This window comes from Numida meleagris, chromosome Z, assembly GCF_002078875.1.
Source record: "Numida meleagris isolate 19003 breed g44 Domestic line chromosome Z, NumMel1.0, whole genome shotgun sequence".
Lineage (NCBI taxonomy): Eukaryota > Metazoa > Chordata > Aves > Galliformes > Numididae > Numida > Numida meleagris.
In genome coordinates this window covers 51,088,450-51,102,564 of record NC_034438.1, presented here as the reverse complement: position 1 = coordinate 51,102,564, position 14,115 = coordinate 51,088,450, and the positions used below count along the sequence as shown (strand labels likewise).

The following is a 14,115-nucleotide window of genomic DNA, read 5'->3' as shown; positions in this document are numbered from 1 at the left end:
GAAGAGAGAAAACACTAAACTGAGCTGAAAATAGTACTGGCTGAATTTCTGGTATAGCCAGAGATTTCCTGTCTACATGACTTTGGACAAGGTACTTAGCATGCTGGAACAAAGAAATAAGTACAAGGAAATCTTCACAACATGATAGGAATAATTAAAAGAAAAGCTGTACATGTTTTTTTCTATCATGTTTGGATTATATGAGTGTTTTTTATACTTTATTACACAGCATGCAGCAAATTTTAATGTTTTAAATGCTTAAATTAAAATCAAAACACAGCAACCTTCAAGACAAATAATAAACTGTACATAATATTTGCTCTCTTTGTAGTTATATCTGGGATATTCCTCTCACCTACACGACTAATACGTGCAACTTTACCCATTGCGTTAATGCATATTTACTGGACCAGAAATCAGGTATGTGACTCAAAACTTTGGATGCAATTTTAAGTATTACAGATTACTGATCTTTCTGAGCATAGGATGTGAAGATGAAGACACATAGAGTACAAAATAATTGCAGAGACCCAAATTAAAGCACAGTGAGTTCAATCATCAGACCATATTGTTCAAGAGTTGACAGCAACATGGACAGAAACACAGGTCTGGAATTTGTTAAATCCTGTTCTCTTCTCATCCTAATGCATACCCAAACTGTCTTGAGCTGCAGATCTGTCAGGAAGTGAGTGCAATTAGGGTTGCTCTGCCAGTGTACTGAAATGTGAAGAAGTTACATTCAGCTCAAATATTATTTACTTTGTTTCTTGTTACGAGAATGTATTACATCTGGAACAGTTTTTGAGGAAGCTATTGTAAAACTTGAAACTCTATGATCTTTTCAGATAAACTCTCTGCTTTTGCTACATTAGCTAGTTTGAATCTTAAATTGCAAGTCTGTGTGTTTTGTTTTGTTTTGTTTTAATTCAGTCCTGTTTTTCTCTATACCACGTGAATGGTTGCTTTACAGTTTCATGTAGTATTGTGCTAAAAATCACTTTGGATATCTCTCCCTTTGTTCCACTGACATGAATAATATTTTGCTTTTTTAGGCAACTCTTCCTCACTGTCTTACACCATCTTAATGAAGAAATGTTTTTTCTTCATTAAATTTTCCATACAGTGTATTTAACTTGCAATTACATGTAATTCGTAACTCTATCTCCCGCCTCTACTGTTTGAAACAAAACTGTAGAAAATCAAAATTAGATGTGTAGAGCTGATCTTGACATGTAGTCTACTTACTGTATTTTACAGATTTCCAGCCCTCAGAAGTGACTTTGCATTTGCTCTGCAGATTGAAAACTTGGACAATAATAACAGAATTAACTTAATTAAATAACTTTTTTTCCCGCTCCCCAAAGTTTTCTTTTTTTGTTTCTAGTTGACTTTGAAACTAGCTTATGTCCTTTCATCCACCTTAATGTCATCCCTAATTGTCAGTTTATTTGTGTACTGTGTCACTGGTTCTTATATGTATGTGAGAGTGGGACAGCATTGTTAGAAAGGAGCACTGAACAGCAAATCTCTGTTAACTAGTAAGACCTGCAAAGGCCAATGGAGACTTAACTGATTTGCTTGCACCATGCTGAAGGGTGTAAGAGTGGGTATGGATTCAGTAAGAAAGCATCTTATAAATATACTTTTTTATGATCAAGTCAAAATTCTTAATACTTGACTTGTTTCTGTCCTTCCCTGCAAACTACCCTTTCCATTTGAAAGCATGCCATCAACTGCATAGCTTAGCCTATCTCCTATCATCTGCTGCTGTGTTATTCTTTTACTTTGCTGTGAGTAGTTTACTTGTATCAAATTAACTATAACAGTAGAATACACAATAACTCACAGGCCCTGAGTATAGAATAATAGTGTTAATTCTACTTCCTGTCTTGTCAAGCCTGAGGCTTGATTTAGCATATTGAAATACTTGTCCTGATCTCAACAGCAATAGGGTGTGCCCTATTACCTATCGCACTCAGTCATCATGAGTGAAAAGTGTTCCTATTTCTGGGTAGGAGAGCTTTGCTTATTAAATATTGTTCACAGTGCTGTGGCAGCAGTGCTGTGGGAGTTACATGCCATGTTGTTTTTCCTTTGTTGTATTTTAGCATGCATAGATGCAGTAGAGAGCAGATTGTTATATTGTTCATTCAGTCAGATGTAGCCTGGAAAGATGAAGAAATACAGTCCAGTATTTTGGCACCTTCACTTGTAATATTTTTGCTAGCTATCCTCCCTCATAGTAGGGAGTACTAGTGAGTGGAAAATTAATTGTTAACTCTCTAGAACCGCTACTTCGTACATTTGGATTTGAAAGAACAGATGCTGTGTCTTAGTGTCTGCTGCTAACTGGCTGGCTGTCCATTAGCTGTCATTGAACTTCCAGAAGAGGTGGAATGGATAAAATTCAATGTGGACATGAATGGTTATTACATAGTAAATTATGATGAAGACTGGGAAACACTGATTGATCTGCTGAAAAAAAACCACACTGCTTTAAGTGCTAAAGACAGAGCCAATTTGATCAACAATATTTTCAACCTTGCAAGGTAAGACTTTTGTATTGGAAAATGTTGTTAATATAAATTTCAGGTTTTTCCAAATTGAAGAATCAGATCTGGGTTGTGGTGATGGCTACCTTAAAGAAGTTTTATTCAGTCTTCATTAGCTTCTTAAAACTGTACACTGTTCACTAATTTTTTTTTTAAGAAATTATTTCATTGATGATTCCATATTGGTTTGAAATGTCATCTCCCTGTTTTTCATTGTTTTTTCTTTTCTTATAGCAGCATCCATTTATTTGCATCCCAGAGGCACATGATATCTTCCATTGCTGGAAGACATTATTTTCTTTAATTGTCTGCTGGTCTGCCTTTTTTTTCCTGTATTCTGTCCATGAATACTCCTCCTCAGACAAGCAGGTGGTTTGCCTTTCAAGTTTTTGCTGGCTGCTCCCCTGCTCTTTCACTGTTGGCACCACTTGAAGTGAGGCTGAATGATCTAGAAGGCCTCTTGGACAGCACTTTCCTGTAGCTGAGTACCCTCATTTATGATAAATATTTTTGGATGTCATTTTTACACCTTTCTACCTATTTTAGTTTATGTTAATTGAAGACATCTTATTGTCACTATCTTGTTGCTGATGTTGTAATACAAAAACATCTACATCTAAAGCATTTCTTATTACTCTTTCTATTCATCTTTTCCTCTGTTAGTGTAATGGAGATTATTGTAACTTCGGTAAGACAAACGTTATCACTTAAACCATTTCAATGTTTCTGTTCATTGACTTGCAGTCTGGGAAAAGAGTCTCTGAAAAAGGCCTTTGAGCTGATTGATTACCTTAAGGAAGAGAGCAGCACTGCACCACTCACTCAAGCTTTGTTTCAGCTGGGTCTTATTTTCAGCCTTCTAGAGAAAAGGGGTGAACAACAACTGGCAGCACGTGTCATGGTATGTCCTAGTTTTCTGTTAATTGTAGTTTGAAATAATATTTTTTTGTAATGTTTACCATTAAATTAGAGTTGATTTTTGAATTTGTCATTCAGTGACCTCATCAGGTTGAACTGAGTAGTTGTCAGTCTTAGCAACTTCTGTGAGGTATCAGTGATCTACTGCAGTGCTAAATTTTCTGTAGTGACTGTTTTTTTTCCCCAGTATTTTGTAGGACTGGTAAGGTAGTGGAATCTGCGGATTTACAGCAGAGGCTATAAGGGTCAAGATAGTGCAGAGTCTATGACATTTTCTAGTACAGAAAGGCTATTTCCAAAATTGTTGTAGCTGGAGATCACAGATTAAACTGATTTATATAGAAGCTGCAGGGGAAAAAAAAAAAGTAATGCTATTTTCTGTAAAAATACGAATGTGCGAATGGTCATCATTCCCCATTCCAGCTGAGAGGTAGGTTAACATGATGCAGTGCTAAGACCTAGCAATAAAATAAAGATTGTAGGCTCAGTTCTTGTTGCGGAAATGTCTTAGATTTGTCTGCTCATTCTTGTTAGTTAGAAGTTTCCCTTTTATTCTCATGCACAAGTTTAAAATGATCCTTGAAAACTTGACAGAAAATAAAAAAGCAACTGCTATAATAATTTTTCTCATCGAGTATTTGTTCAAAGATTTTGCTATCATTATCTGCTCTGAAAAACAGCCTACAGTGTCTATTAGGTGATAATAGTTGACATTTGTATATCTCAGCTGATGAGGTATTTGGTGCGGTACCTAGCTAATGCTACAAAACTAGAAACGTGAAAGGTTCATGCTATAGATAAAGCTTTGTTTTTTGTGCTATCAGTAGTGCATCAAGCACTACTGTTGCTTGATGGAGTTAAAAGCAGCTAAACATACAGAAGCTGCAATTACTTGAGATCATAATCTGGCTATGAGTTTGAACTGTAGTAGCTTGAGGAATAGTCTTCAATTTGCATATGCAACATGGGATATAGACCTGGACTGTCTATGAAGTCTATGTCATATCTAATGTATTTGAGAAAAATTACTATGCTTAATCTCCACAGTTAGAAAACTTCTTTGTTTATTTTTTTTTAACTGATTTTGTTTGTGGAAAATCCTTTTGGTAAGAATTAGCTGTTGCTAATAATTTTTCCTCCTTTAGTACAGAATTGAATGCCTACTTGGAAATAAAATTGATCAACAGCAATGGACAGATGATGGGACATTATCTGAACGAGAACTCCGGTCAATGCTGCTAACTTTTGCATGCACCCATGATATAAGAAACTGTAGAACAACCGCGTCTGAGATGTTTGATGAGTGGATGAAATCTAATGGAACAATGAGGTACTAAAACCACTGGGCTTTCACTACTTTACCTACCCCTTCCTGTTATCCTGCCGTCTGAGGGTGCTTCATTCTGTCATTCAGTGTTGCTTGTCTAAAAGTAGTTGAAGTCTTAAGATGAGAGGGGAAACTGTGCTAGATTTTAAAATTTTGTCTGCAGTCTTACTGAGGATAACATCCGCAGTTTGCATCCATCTATGTTTCCTAAGCCGCATAGTCAAAGAGAATTACTTACATAGCAGTGTTAAAGTATATCTTTCTGTCTTGCAGAACTCATTCTACTCTGGGTTTTTGGGCATTTTGAAAATGACTCTGATTTTTGTGCCATTTGCTGAGCTATCATATGGCTTTTTCCCAGTGAGTTAAAGTGCTAGAATGGCATGAATTCTTGTGTCCAGCAAGCATAGAAGTGCTATGGAAATAAACTGCAGAAATGAGAGGGATCTCTTTCAAGCTAATCTTTTCATTTTGTAACTCTTCTTCCTTCTTTTCTCAGATGAGCATTTTTTGTCCTCTCTTTTTTTGTTTGTTTTGTTTTGTTTTGTTTTTTTCCCTGTAGTCTTCCTAGTGATCTGATGAAAGCCATATTTATAACTGGAGCCAAAACTAATGATGGCTGGGAATTCCTCCTAAAGATGTACTCCTCTTCAGTTCCTGAAGCAGAGAAAAGCAAAATGATTGAAGCCTTGGCCAGCACAGAAGATGTCAGAAAGATGATGTGGTATGAAATAGACAAAAAGTTCTGTGTTGTGTAATTTAAGTGTTAAAATCTTTTCTATTTTTAATAAGTATGATTTTCTTTGTGCTATCATTGAAAAAAATTCTACGTATCAAATAAAATCTAGCTAGATGTTTTCTACGGGATTTCACAAACAGAAGAACCTATTATTCTCTTCAAAATAATTTATATGATGGAGTAGGTCAAGGTGAAATATACACAAAGAAAACAATTGAACTTAAATGCTTTGTAGCAGTAGTAAAGAAAATTTAAGGCTTTGTGGTAACAGTAACACAAATGGCAGATTGTTCTGTTTACATCTTCTTAACCAAGACAACAACTAGTTGGGTTTTTTGTATATGTGTCAGTGTGTGTTGGTTTGTTTTTAATTGATCTTTCTTCTTTCTTTGGCCTTACACTATGCTCCCATAGCTCTTTAAAGTTTCAATCTCAGTATTACACGAGGGACACACTAAACATGTCCTGGCAGGTGACTCCAGTTACAACTTTTCTCTCTTAACTTATCTATGAATTATGTTTTATTTTTCAAGTTGTGAGAATTTACTCCATCTCAACACCAGTGAAAACTTCGGTACTTGGATTAATGCTGAGGTCATTCTGTTTGTGAAAACTCAAGTGGAATGAATACAGTGCATGTAAAATGTAGCATCAGTATGCTACAGATGCCAGAAATTGCTTGTTATTTTTTTCTGTTACATAATCTTGTCCATCTAATTCAGGAGTATCAGGAGAATCATGTGAAAATATGAGTAAGTAAGGTTTCTTTCCCTGCCACTTTTCATATACTTTGTCTTTTAGGTTAATGCAGAACAGCCTTGAGGGAGAAGTCATCAGGATGCAGGAGCTTTCACATATCATAGCAACTGTTAGCCACAGTTTGCCTGGACATTTGCTGGCCTGGGACTTTGTCAAAGAGAACTGGGAAAAACTTACACGAAAGTAAGGCTTTTGATGTAGCTGAAATGCGCGCTCCCATTGGCAGAAGGATCACTCTTATCATGTCCCAGTGAATAAGTAGTTTGCTTCGTATAAGAACATTTATATTGAAATTTTAATTCCTGTTTTAAAACCTGATTTTACAAAAATTCTTAGAAAATCATCTTTTAATCTCACTAGTAGTTGATGGGACTTTGGAGACTCCTAGAGCCTATTAGCTATTCTAGAAAATATTGATTTGAATTTCTGTTAACAGCATACCCTCTGAGATGGTTGTGTCGGGTATTTATGTGATGAAAGACATTCAGAAGTAGACCCAGGGAATTAATTCATCGTTAATTTATTCTGTCTCTCTATTGTAATCTCAAAGCCAAATAACCAAATAATACCACTTGTTTTAGAAATCTGTGTTTTCCTTAACTGACCTTAAAGGGTACCCAGCTCAAGAGCTGGTCTGCAAGTCTTCGATAAGCTGACAGTTACATGGAAAATTGTTTTTCTTTGTTCTAGTTGTGATCTGGAACATTTTTATGTTGCTAAAAAGGCTTCTCCCAGATGAAAATGTATGCTTTAGCAAGCAGGATTAATTAATAACCAGTATTACAAAACTACTTGGTTCGAAATTAGTTCTGGAGGCAAAATTGATTGTTTTTGAATGAATACCAGAAATACAGATATTGTTGTTCAATGTCTGGTGTCTTCAGCTTTTACTGTTTGTAGAAGTTTGAAAATTTTCCATGTCTTTGGCTCTGAAGTTCAATTTTTAGAGGTTTTAAATGTCCGGAGGATTAGATTTTTAAGACCTTCAATATGTTTTAAAAAATTAGGTATGTAAACTTGAATTTAGATGCTTCTAGTGATTTCTAGTGGAACAAACAAACTAAAAAGAATAAGGACATGTACATATGTAGAACCTGTATGTTAAAGTGCCTTCTAACTTTGTTCGTCTTTGTATTTCAGGTTTCACCTAGGCTCATATACCATCCAGAATATCATTAGTTCATCAACTTCCCAGTTTGCAACAAAGGTGCATCTACTTGAGGTTGGTGACTTAATGAAACAGATAGTATTTTCTAGTTCCAGTGCTGTTTTTGGTTAATTGAAGGATGAGGAAAACGTGTTATTTATTGTGATTAAGGCCCTTTGCAAGGATATACACCCATTCCTATTCCTGTGTCACACATAAGAAATATATACAGAAACATGCTGAAGATTACATTTTGAATCTGTGGCGGAGCTGGCATACAATCAAGTACAGCTGTTTATATTGCTGTGGTTTCCTGTTCATTTGAATGCTCTGTCTCCCAAAATAGTGATAGAAAAATTTATCATAGAATCATAGAATACTTACAGTTGGAAGGGACCTCTGAGGGCCATCTTGTCCAGCTCCCTGCAGTGAACACGGACACCACAGCTAGATCAGGTTGCCCGGGGCCTGATCCAGTCTTGCCTTGAAAGTCTCCAGGGACGGGGCATCAACCCCATTTCTGAGTAACCTGTTCCAGTGCCTCACCACTCTCACTGTAAAAGATTTTTTCCTTATATCTAACCTAAATCTACCTTCCCTGAGCTTGAAGACATTTCCCCTTGTTCTGTCACCACAGATCCTGCTAAAGAGCCTGTCCTCTTTCCGGTAGCTCCCCTTTAGATACTGAAAGGCTGCTATCAGGTCACCTCGCAGCCTTCTCTTCTCCAGGCTGAACAGCCCCAGCTCTCTCAGCCTGTCCTCATAGGAGAGGCTTTGGTCTAGACTTTGTGAATAGTCTGTGCTTTTCTTTTCTGTGGAATGTGTTGTAGAGCCATAAAGATTGCTTTACATTATTTTAGCTATCAGCAATCCCAAAGAGCTGTTTTGGACGTCCAGTATCAGTTAAGATCCAGTTAATACTCATTAGAAGTCTCTGAGTCTTCCCTAACAGGATCCTGGAGTTCATGTGTTCAGAATGGTTTAAGGTTTAGTCTAATGTTTTCATTCAGAAAATTGGACAGAGATAGCTGCTTTGAGCTGATTTGAGCTGTCGTATTTCAAGTGTAACTATTGATAGCTGTAATATTGAACGGGAGTGGGCGTCATTCCAGAGGACTGAAGTGAGCCTCTAAAAGCAAATTGTTCTTTTTTAGTAAACAAAACATTTTTCCAGAACTTTGCTCAGCATTTAATGTGATGAGTGAATATCTGTTTATTGGTAAACTAACTTAACTGAAACCAAACAGCAACCTGGCCATGGCAGGGTGTTGGATCTAGATGATCTTAAAGGACCCTGCCAACTCAAGCCACTCTATGATTGATGCAGTTCCCATAAAATATGTTTTCCTTGCATTTTGGGAAGCCAACCCTGAGAATTTGGCTCAATACAAATTCTGACACGTGTGTAGCCTTTGCTTCTGAACCTATTTGTTTGACCAGTGTTGATTTTAATTAAGATTTTCTTTCTTTTCTCTTGTTATGCAGGTGAAAACATTTTTTGAGTCAAAATCAGAAGAGAGCTCTAAACTGCGTTGTGTAAAAGAGGCAATTGACACAATTCAGCTCAATATCCAATGGATGGACACGAACTTAGCAAAGCTACAAGAATGGCTGTAGTGCACATAGTGCTGTAGTGTGCCAGCCATTTAGGAAATCTGTGGACATTTGCTCCATTTCTTTTGCAAAAGCCAGAATGAAACCAGGCATCGCTGCAACATTGTTTGCACTATTAGAGAGTCTAGATAGCTCAGGGCATGTCTCACATAAAATTTGATTTCCCTTGAAGCATTTATGTGCAGGATTTAAGTATTTATTCTGAAACTGTTTTCATCTGTAGACCAAACATCTCCATAAGTGATGATACATAATTCTTATATTTGAAACTTACACCCTTACACAATTTGGAGTCATGTTCTAGTTTCTCATCAGTGGAATTAATAATTTTTTTTAATGTAAAAATACAGGGACTTTCCACAGAAACTACAGAAGCTGTTGGGCAACAAAATCATACTTAAGATACCTATTAGTGGATTGAACCATAACTGATGTTGCTATGTTATCTGTGAGCAACTGCACAAAACTACTATTGGAAGAGGCTACAGGCTAGTTCATCTGTTACAGTGACTACTGATTTCTTCACTTTTGACTATTCAATTTCATGACCTGTTTCAGAGGTTCTGCCATTAGTCAGTGTGTGTCAGCCACTTCGTTTGGATAAGTGTATGCTTTTTTCCCTTGCTTGTTAATTCTTATATTACAGGACAAGTTGTGTACACTGTTTCTTGTTTTAATGTAGTTTTAGAAATCTTCTCATTTAGATTTTAATGGTTTCTTCTTCCACTGTTTTGAAAAGCCTTGTGAGACAAATCTGCAAATTCTTTAAAAGAAGGGGATCTAAAAGCAGAGTTGTACCACATTGGAAAGGCAAAATACCAATTGTGCATTCTGTCTGTCTTTCAAAAAGAGTGAAAAGGTCATTTTTGAGGCATAGCATATACATACAACACATAGAAGAGTAAGCGTACTTGTTTATGTGGAGATGTGATGATGTTTTCAAATGTTCATTTCACTACTGATGCGCCTTTCGTGGATTCTTGCAAGCAGATTCACCTGTTGTCTTATTACAAGCCAACTACATGATCAGTTCAACTACTGTGAAAGTGTTAACAGAAGCTGAATTTTTTGAACTTAACAACTTTAATTTACCAGTAAATTCTGAAGTAGATAACAGTTTCAATTTGTCACAGGCAATTCAAACTGAAGGCTTTAATTTACGAAACTGCAGCATTGGCTGTACAGTTAATTAGCTGAAACTGTAAGCTATGATTGCTTTAACCATGCTGTGCTTTTCCCATCCTTTCAGAATGGAAATTTCTTTCCTAGAAAAGAAATTTCTCATTTTTTCATCAGCTCACATTAAAAATAACATTTGCAGTTCTAATCTTGAAGTTGTCAGAAAGAATGTTAGCTTTGAGAGTTGTGCAAACATTTGTTTGCCCAGAAATGAACAATTTCCACAGGTACTTAAGAAGGAATTGGTGGTGTAAGCACTTGAAAGTAGGTCATACCATTCTACTTCCATACAAATTATGCAATTAGTTAATTACAGTTCTGTGTTCTTTGTTGTTGTTTTTTTTTTAGCCAACTGTCATGTCTTATGGTTTTATTTCATTTATTTTAAACCTTTGTGCTCTTTGCATAAATATTATCTCCATATTTGTATATTTGTGTGTACATAGTTAGCAGTTTTGTTTTGCAGTCCCTTCTCAATGTTAAATGAGAAAACAATAGTTCGTTTCACTTGTCAATTTTGTCAAACTTGTTTTTCTTCAGCTCTGACTGATACTGAGGCATATAAAATTTTAAATGGAAACTGTGGAGGAACATCCCCTCTTCCTCCTGATTTCTGCTGTAGGATTTTTTAACATTTTATTCAGATGCTTTACTGGTAATTAGCTCTTTTCAAGGAAATTGCATGCAGCTGATCTTCAGACTGTGAACTGTACGAAGAAAGTCTGGAAGATCAAAGAGATTTTGGAGGGATTTCTGAATATTTTTTCATTTTACTATTCTTTTTTAAAATAAACAGTACTTTCAGTATGTCAGCTTTAGAGGATTTTATATCATTTTCTGTCACGTAGTCTATAACTTCATTAAAAGTTGTTCTGGAGTCTTTCTTTCAAGTGAAATTCTTAAATATACTCCCCTGTTTTTGAGATTACTGGGAACTGATGAAGGTTAGAATGGCAAAGGCACGAGCAATGAATTGCCCTTTAGAGTCACATCTGTCATACCTTACTGCAGAAGATGAATTCATACTAGTTCTTTGAGTTTTCTTTGGCTTCTGGTCAAATGAAAAACAAGTAGTAGCCAGCAGCAACACTTTAGTTAATTTGTATAGTGTTTTCTAGTTGAAATTGCAGAGCTAATGCTTTTTGTACGTCTTAGGACACTCTTATTTTGCAGTAGAGCAGCTTTACAGTGCAAAGTTGTGCTGACGCTGCATCATCTCCTGCAGTGTGAAATGACGGTGTTTAATACTTCAGAACTGTACAGTTTATACTTGGATGGACTGCATCAGCTACTGTCCTCACAGCCATTGTGCACTGGTTATTTCATTAGTTCCCAGTATCCTCAGTTCATAATGGGTGCACTTGTAATTTTAAGGACTAATTGTGGTGAAAATCAAATATGCGTGTAAATATTTTTTACTTCTGTAAGTAAAACAAAATAAATACTTTTCTGATGTAAAATTTGCCTATCAGGAAAAGTGCAAGCAAGCATTTGAGCCCTGGAGAAAGGTTTGAACCCTCTGCCAGCTCGCCTCCTTTTTTTTTTTTTTTTTTTTAATTCAGAAATGGAAAAAGTGCAAATAGTGTAAGACAGAGCATAAAGCTTCTAATGTGTGAAAAGATGGCAACACATGGAATGAAGAAGTTTAGAATAGGTATAGTTTCTTCTGTGTAACTGATCACAGAGATGATCATTGTGTCTTATGGCTTGTAATTGAAGCAATATGCCAGACAATGTGTCAGCTTAAACACCCTGTTTTCCTTCAGGAGCCAGCTGAGGTCTTAGAGGCTGAGGAGACTTGTTTCTGTGAGCACAATTCAACTCTGAGCTGTTGGGGAGGCAGAATACCATTGCTGAAGGTGCTTTCCTGTCATATAGATCTTTTCATGGTTAAGTGAGGTATGCTGGAGGGAGAACAACTGAGCAGTGTTGACTTATGTCCTGTAAATATAATAAAAACTGTACTTTATCATACAAGTTTTCCAGTTATGGAACTGCCACATACACAAGCATTTCTAAAATAATGTCACAGCAGCTCCCAGTTATTTTATTGCTGTCAAGCTCATTCTGCTTCACATTAATCCTGAAACATCCTTCTTGTCCGCTCATCTATGGAAATCCCTCACTTGATAGACAGCCAGCGTGCGTGGGCTGTAAAATCTGTATTAGTTGTTGGGCTTGGCACTGAGAAGGTTTAGAAAGATACTGTCTGCACAGAGAGGAGAAATTTTAGATCTTGAAGCTTTTGAGATAGATTGTGCATGCATTGTAAGAGTGAGCTATGAGGAAAGAAATGGTGGGAGTAATTACTTCATCTTGGTGGCCAGCAGATACAGGATGTGTAACTTTCTAAATTTTTTTTTAAGCAAACAGTTTGAGTCTATCTTTCACCTGTTCTCCCTTTGGTAGAACATTCCATTTTCTGACAGACTGTACCATCCTTCCTTTGCTTTTTTGGAAGATGGTATCTTTCTCTCCACTCTGAAATTCTGTTAATTCTATTAATTAATATTAATGCTGCCTCAGTAACCATTCTCACTTTTATGCACGTGCTGCATTCGGTCATGTACATTTTAGCTTCTCACATAACTCTGATCCTTGAGTCATGTAGCACACTCAGTTTGCCACACGCTAAACATTTACTGTTTGACGTTTACAATAAAGTGCATATATAAAATCATTTTTAATAGTAATATTCTTTATGCTTATCACTTTCATCAAGATGCTACTAAATGTTCAAAGATTTTTGTTACTTTTTTTAAGGCATGGAGTCATATATTTACCATATTAAACTCAGGTCATATTGCTAAAGAATTTAAATCTTTAATTTTGCTGTGCTATTTAAACCTGCTGTTGTAATAGAGAGACTGATTTTTATATGTGATAATTTAACTTTGGTCCAGAATAGGAGACAGGCATCTTTTTTGAATTAGTAACGGTGGCACTACACAAATTGTAACACAATCTTAAAGATACAGCTTTTAAGAAAATACTAGCTTGAATGGATTTAAACAGCCTAATTTGAATAGAGTTCTTAAAAATGAAGTATAGATTTTCTATTCCAAGATTTGGAGACTGGAAGAGTTTGAACAAACAGCATAAAACCACTTTCTAGAATGAGAACTGAGTCCTGTCTTCATTAAGTCAAGGTTAAGTTATGGTTGAACTGAAGGATCTTGTAGGTCTTTTCCAACCTAGCTAATTCTATGATTCTAAGTTAGGTATCCCTGAAAAATACCTATTGAGTTCATTTGGAAATGCTGTGTAGTGTAGGTACTTATAAAGGGTTGCTCTTTGTATTTTAAACACTGTAGAAATTTACAAGACGATGTCAATTCACAGGTGTCTGAACTGTGAGTGGTAAAACTGCAGGTTGTAAAATACCTGCTTTCAAATGGGGATTCAAATATTCTATATGTGTGTGTGTACGTACGGATATATATAAAATATGCAAAGTTGTCTGTTTCATTTGTAAAGGGAGAAAAAGCTTATTTTCTTCATATTTCAGAGAAATGTTTTTGCATATTACCAGCACTGATTTGAAAGGCATATGTACTGCGAACACTATTGCTTTTTGTGAGATAGAAATAAAGTATTTCAATATAATCTTTTCTTTGTGATGTTTTTTCTTCATGATACCTTCTGTGGGGTCCCTCTGTGGGCTGCAGAGGGATGCTCTGGGCTGCTATCTTAACCTTGCCTTCTGTGCCCAGTACACTGGAGCTGTGTCCATTTGTACTGATTCTGGATGCATTGTGCAGCACTTCAGTAAATAAAAATACATAGGTTAATTGTCATGCTTGCTTAGGCAAGGCTTGTAGTACAGTAATGAGAGATGTAACCTCATGCATGAGGATGCACTGCCACGTGCTGTCAGTCC

The 14,115-nt window shown here is 36.2% G+C and overlaps 1 protein-coding gene across 3 annotated transcripts in view; it reads left to right on the top strand.

Moving 5' to 3' along the window:
• The window catches only part of LNPEP (leucyl and cystinyl aminopeptidase), a 61,506-nt gene extending 47,665 nt beyond the window's left edge, over positions 1 to 13,841 (top strand). For all 3 annotated transcript variants that reach the window (XM_021380299.1, XM_021380300.1, XM_021380301.1), the window contains 8 exons: positions 332 to 420; positions 2,369 to 2,549; positions 3,297 to 3,453; positions 4,616 to 4,800; positions 5,360 to 5,521; positions 6,338 to 6,478; positions 7,436 to 7,517; positions 8,928 to 13,841. In XM_021380299.1, the coding sequence (XP_021235974.1) occupies positions 332 to 420; positions 2,369 to 2,549; positions 3,297 to 3,453; positions 4,616 to 4,800; positions 5,360 to 5,521; positions 6,338 to 6,478; positions 7,436 to 7,517; positions 8,928 to 9,059 (1,129 nt within the window). In that variant the 3' untranslated portion in view covers positions 9,060 to 13,841. The remainder of the gene's footprint in view (positions 1 to 331; positions 421 to 2,368; positions 2,550 to 3,296; positions 3,454 to 4,615; positions 4,801 to 5,359; positions 5,522 to 6,337; positions 6,479 to 7,435; positions 7,518 to 8,927) is intronic.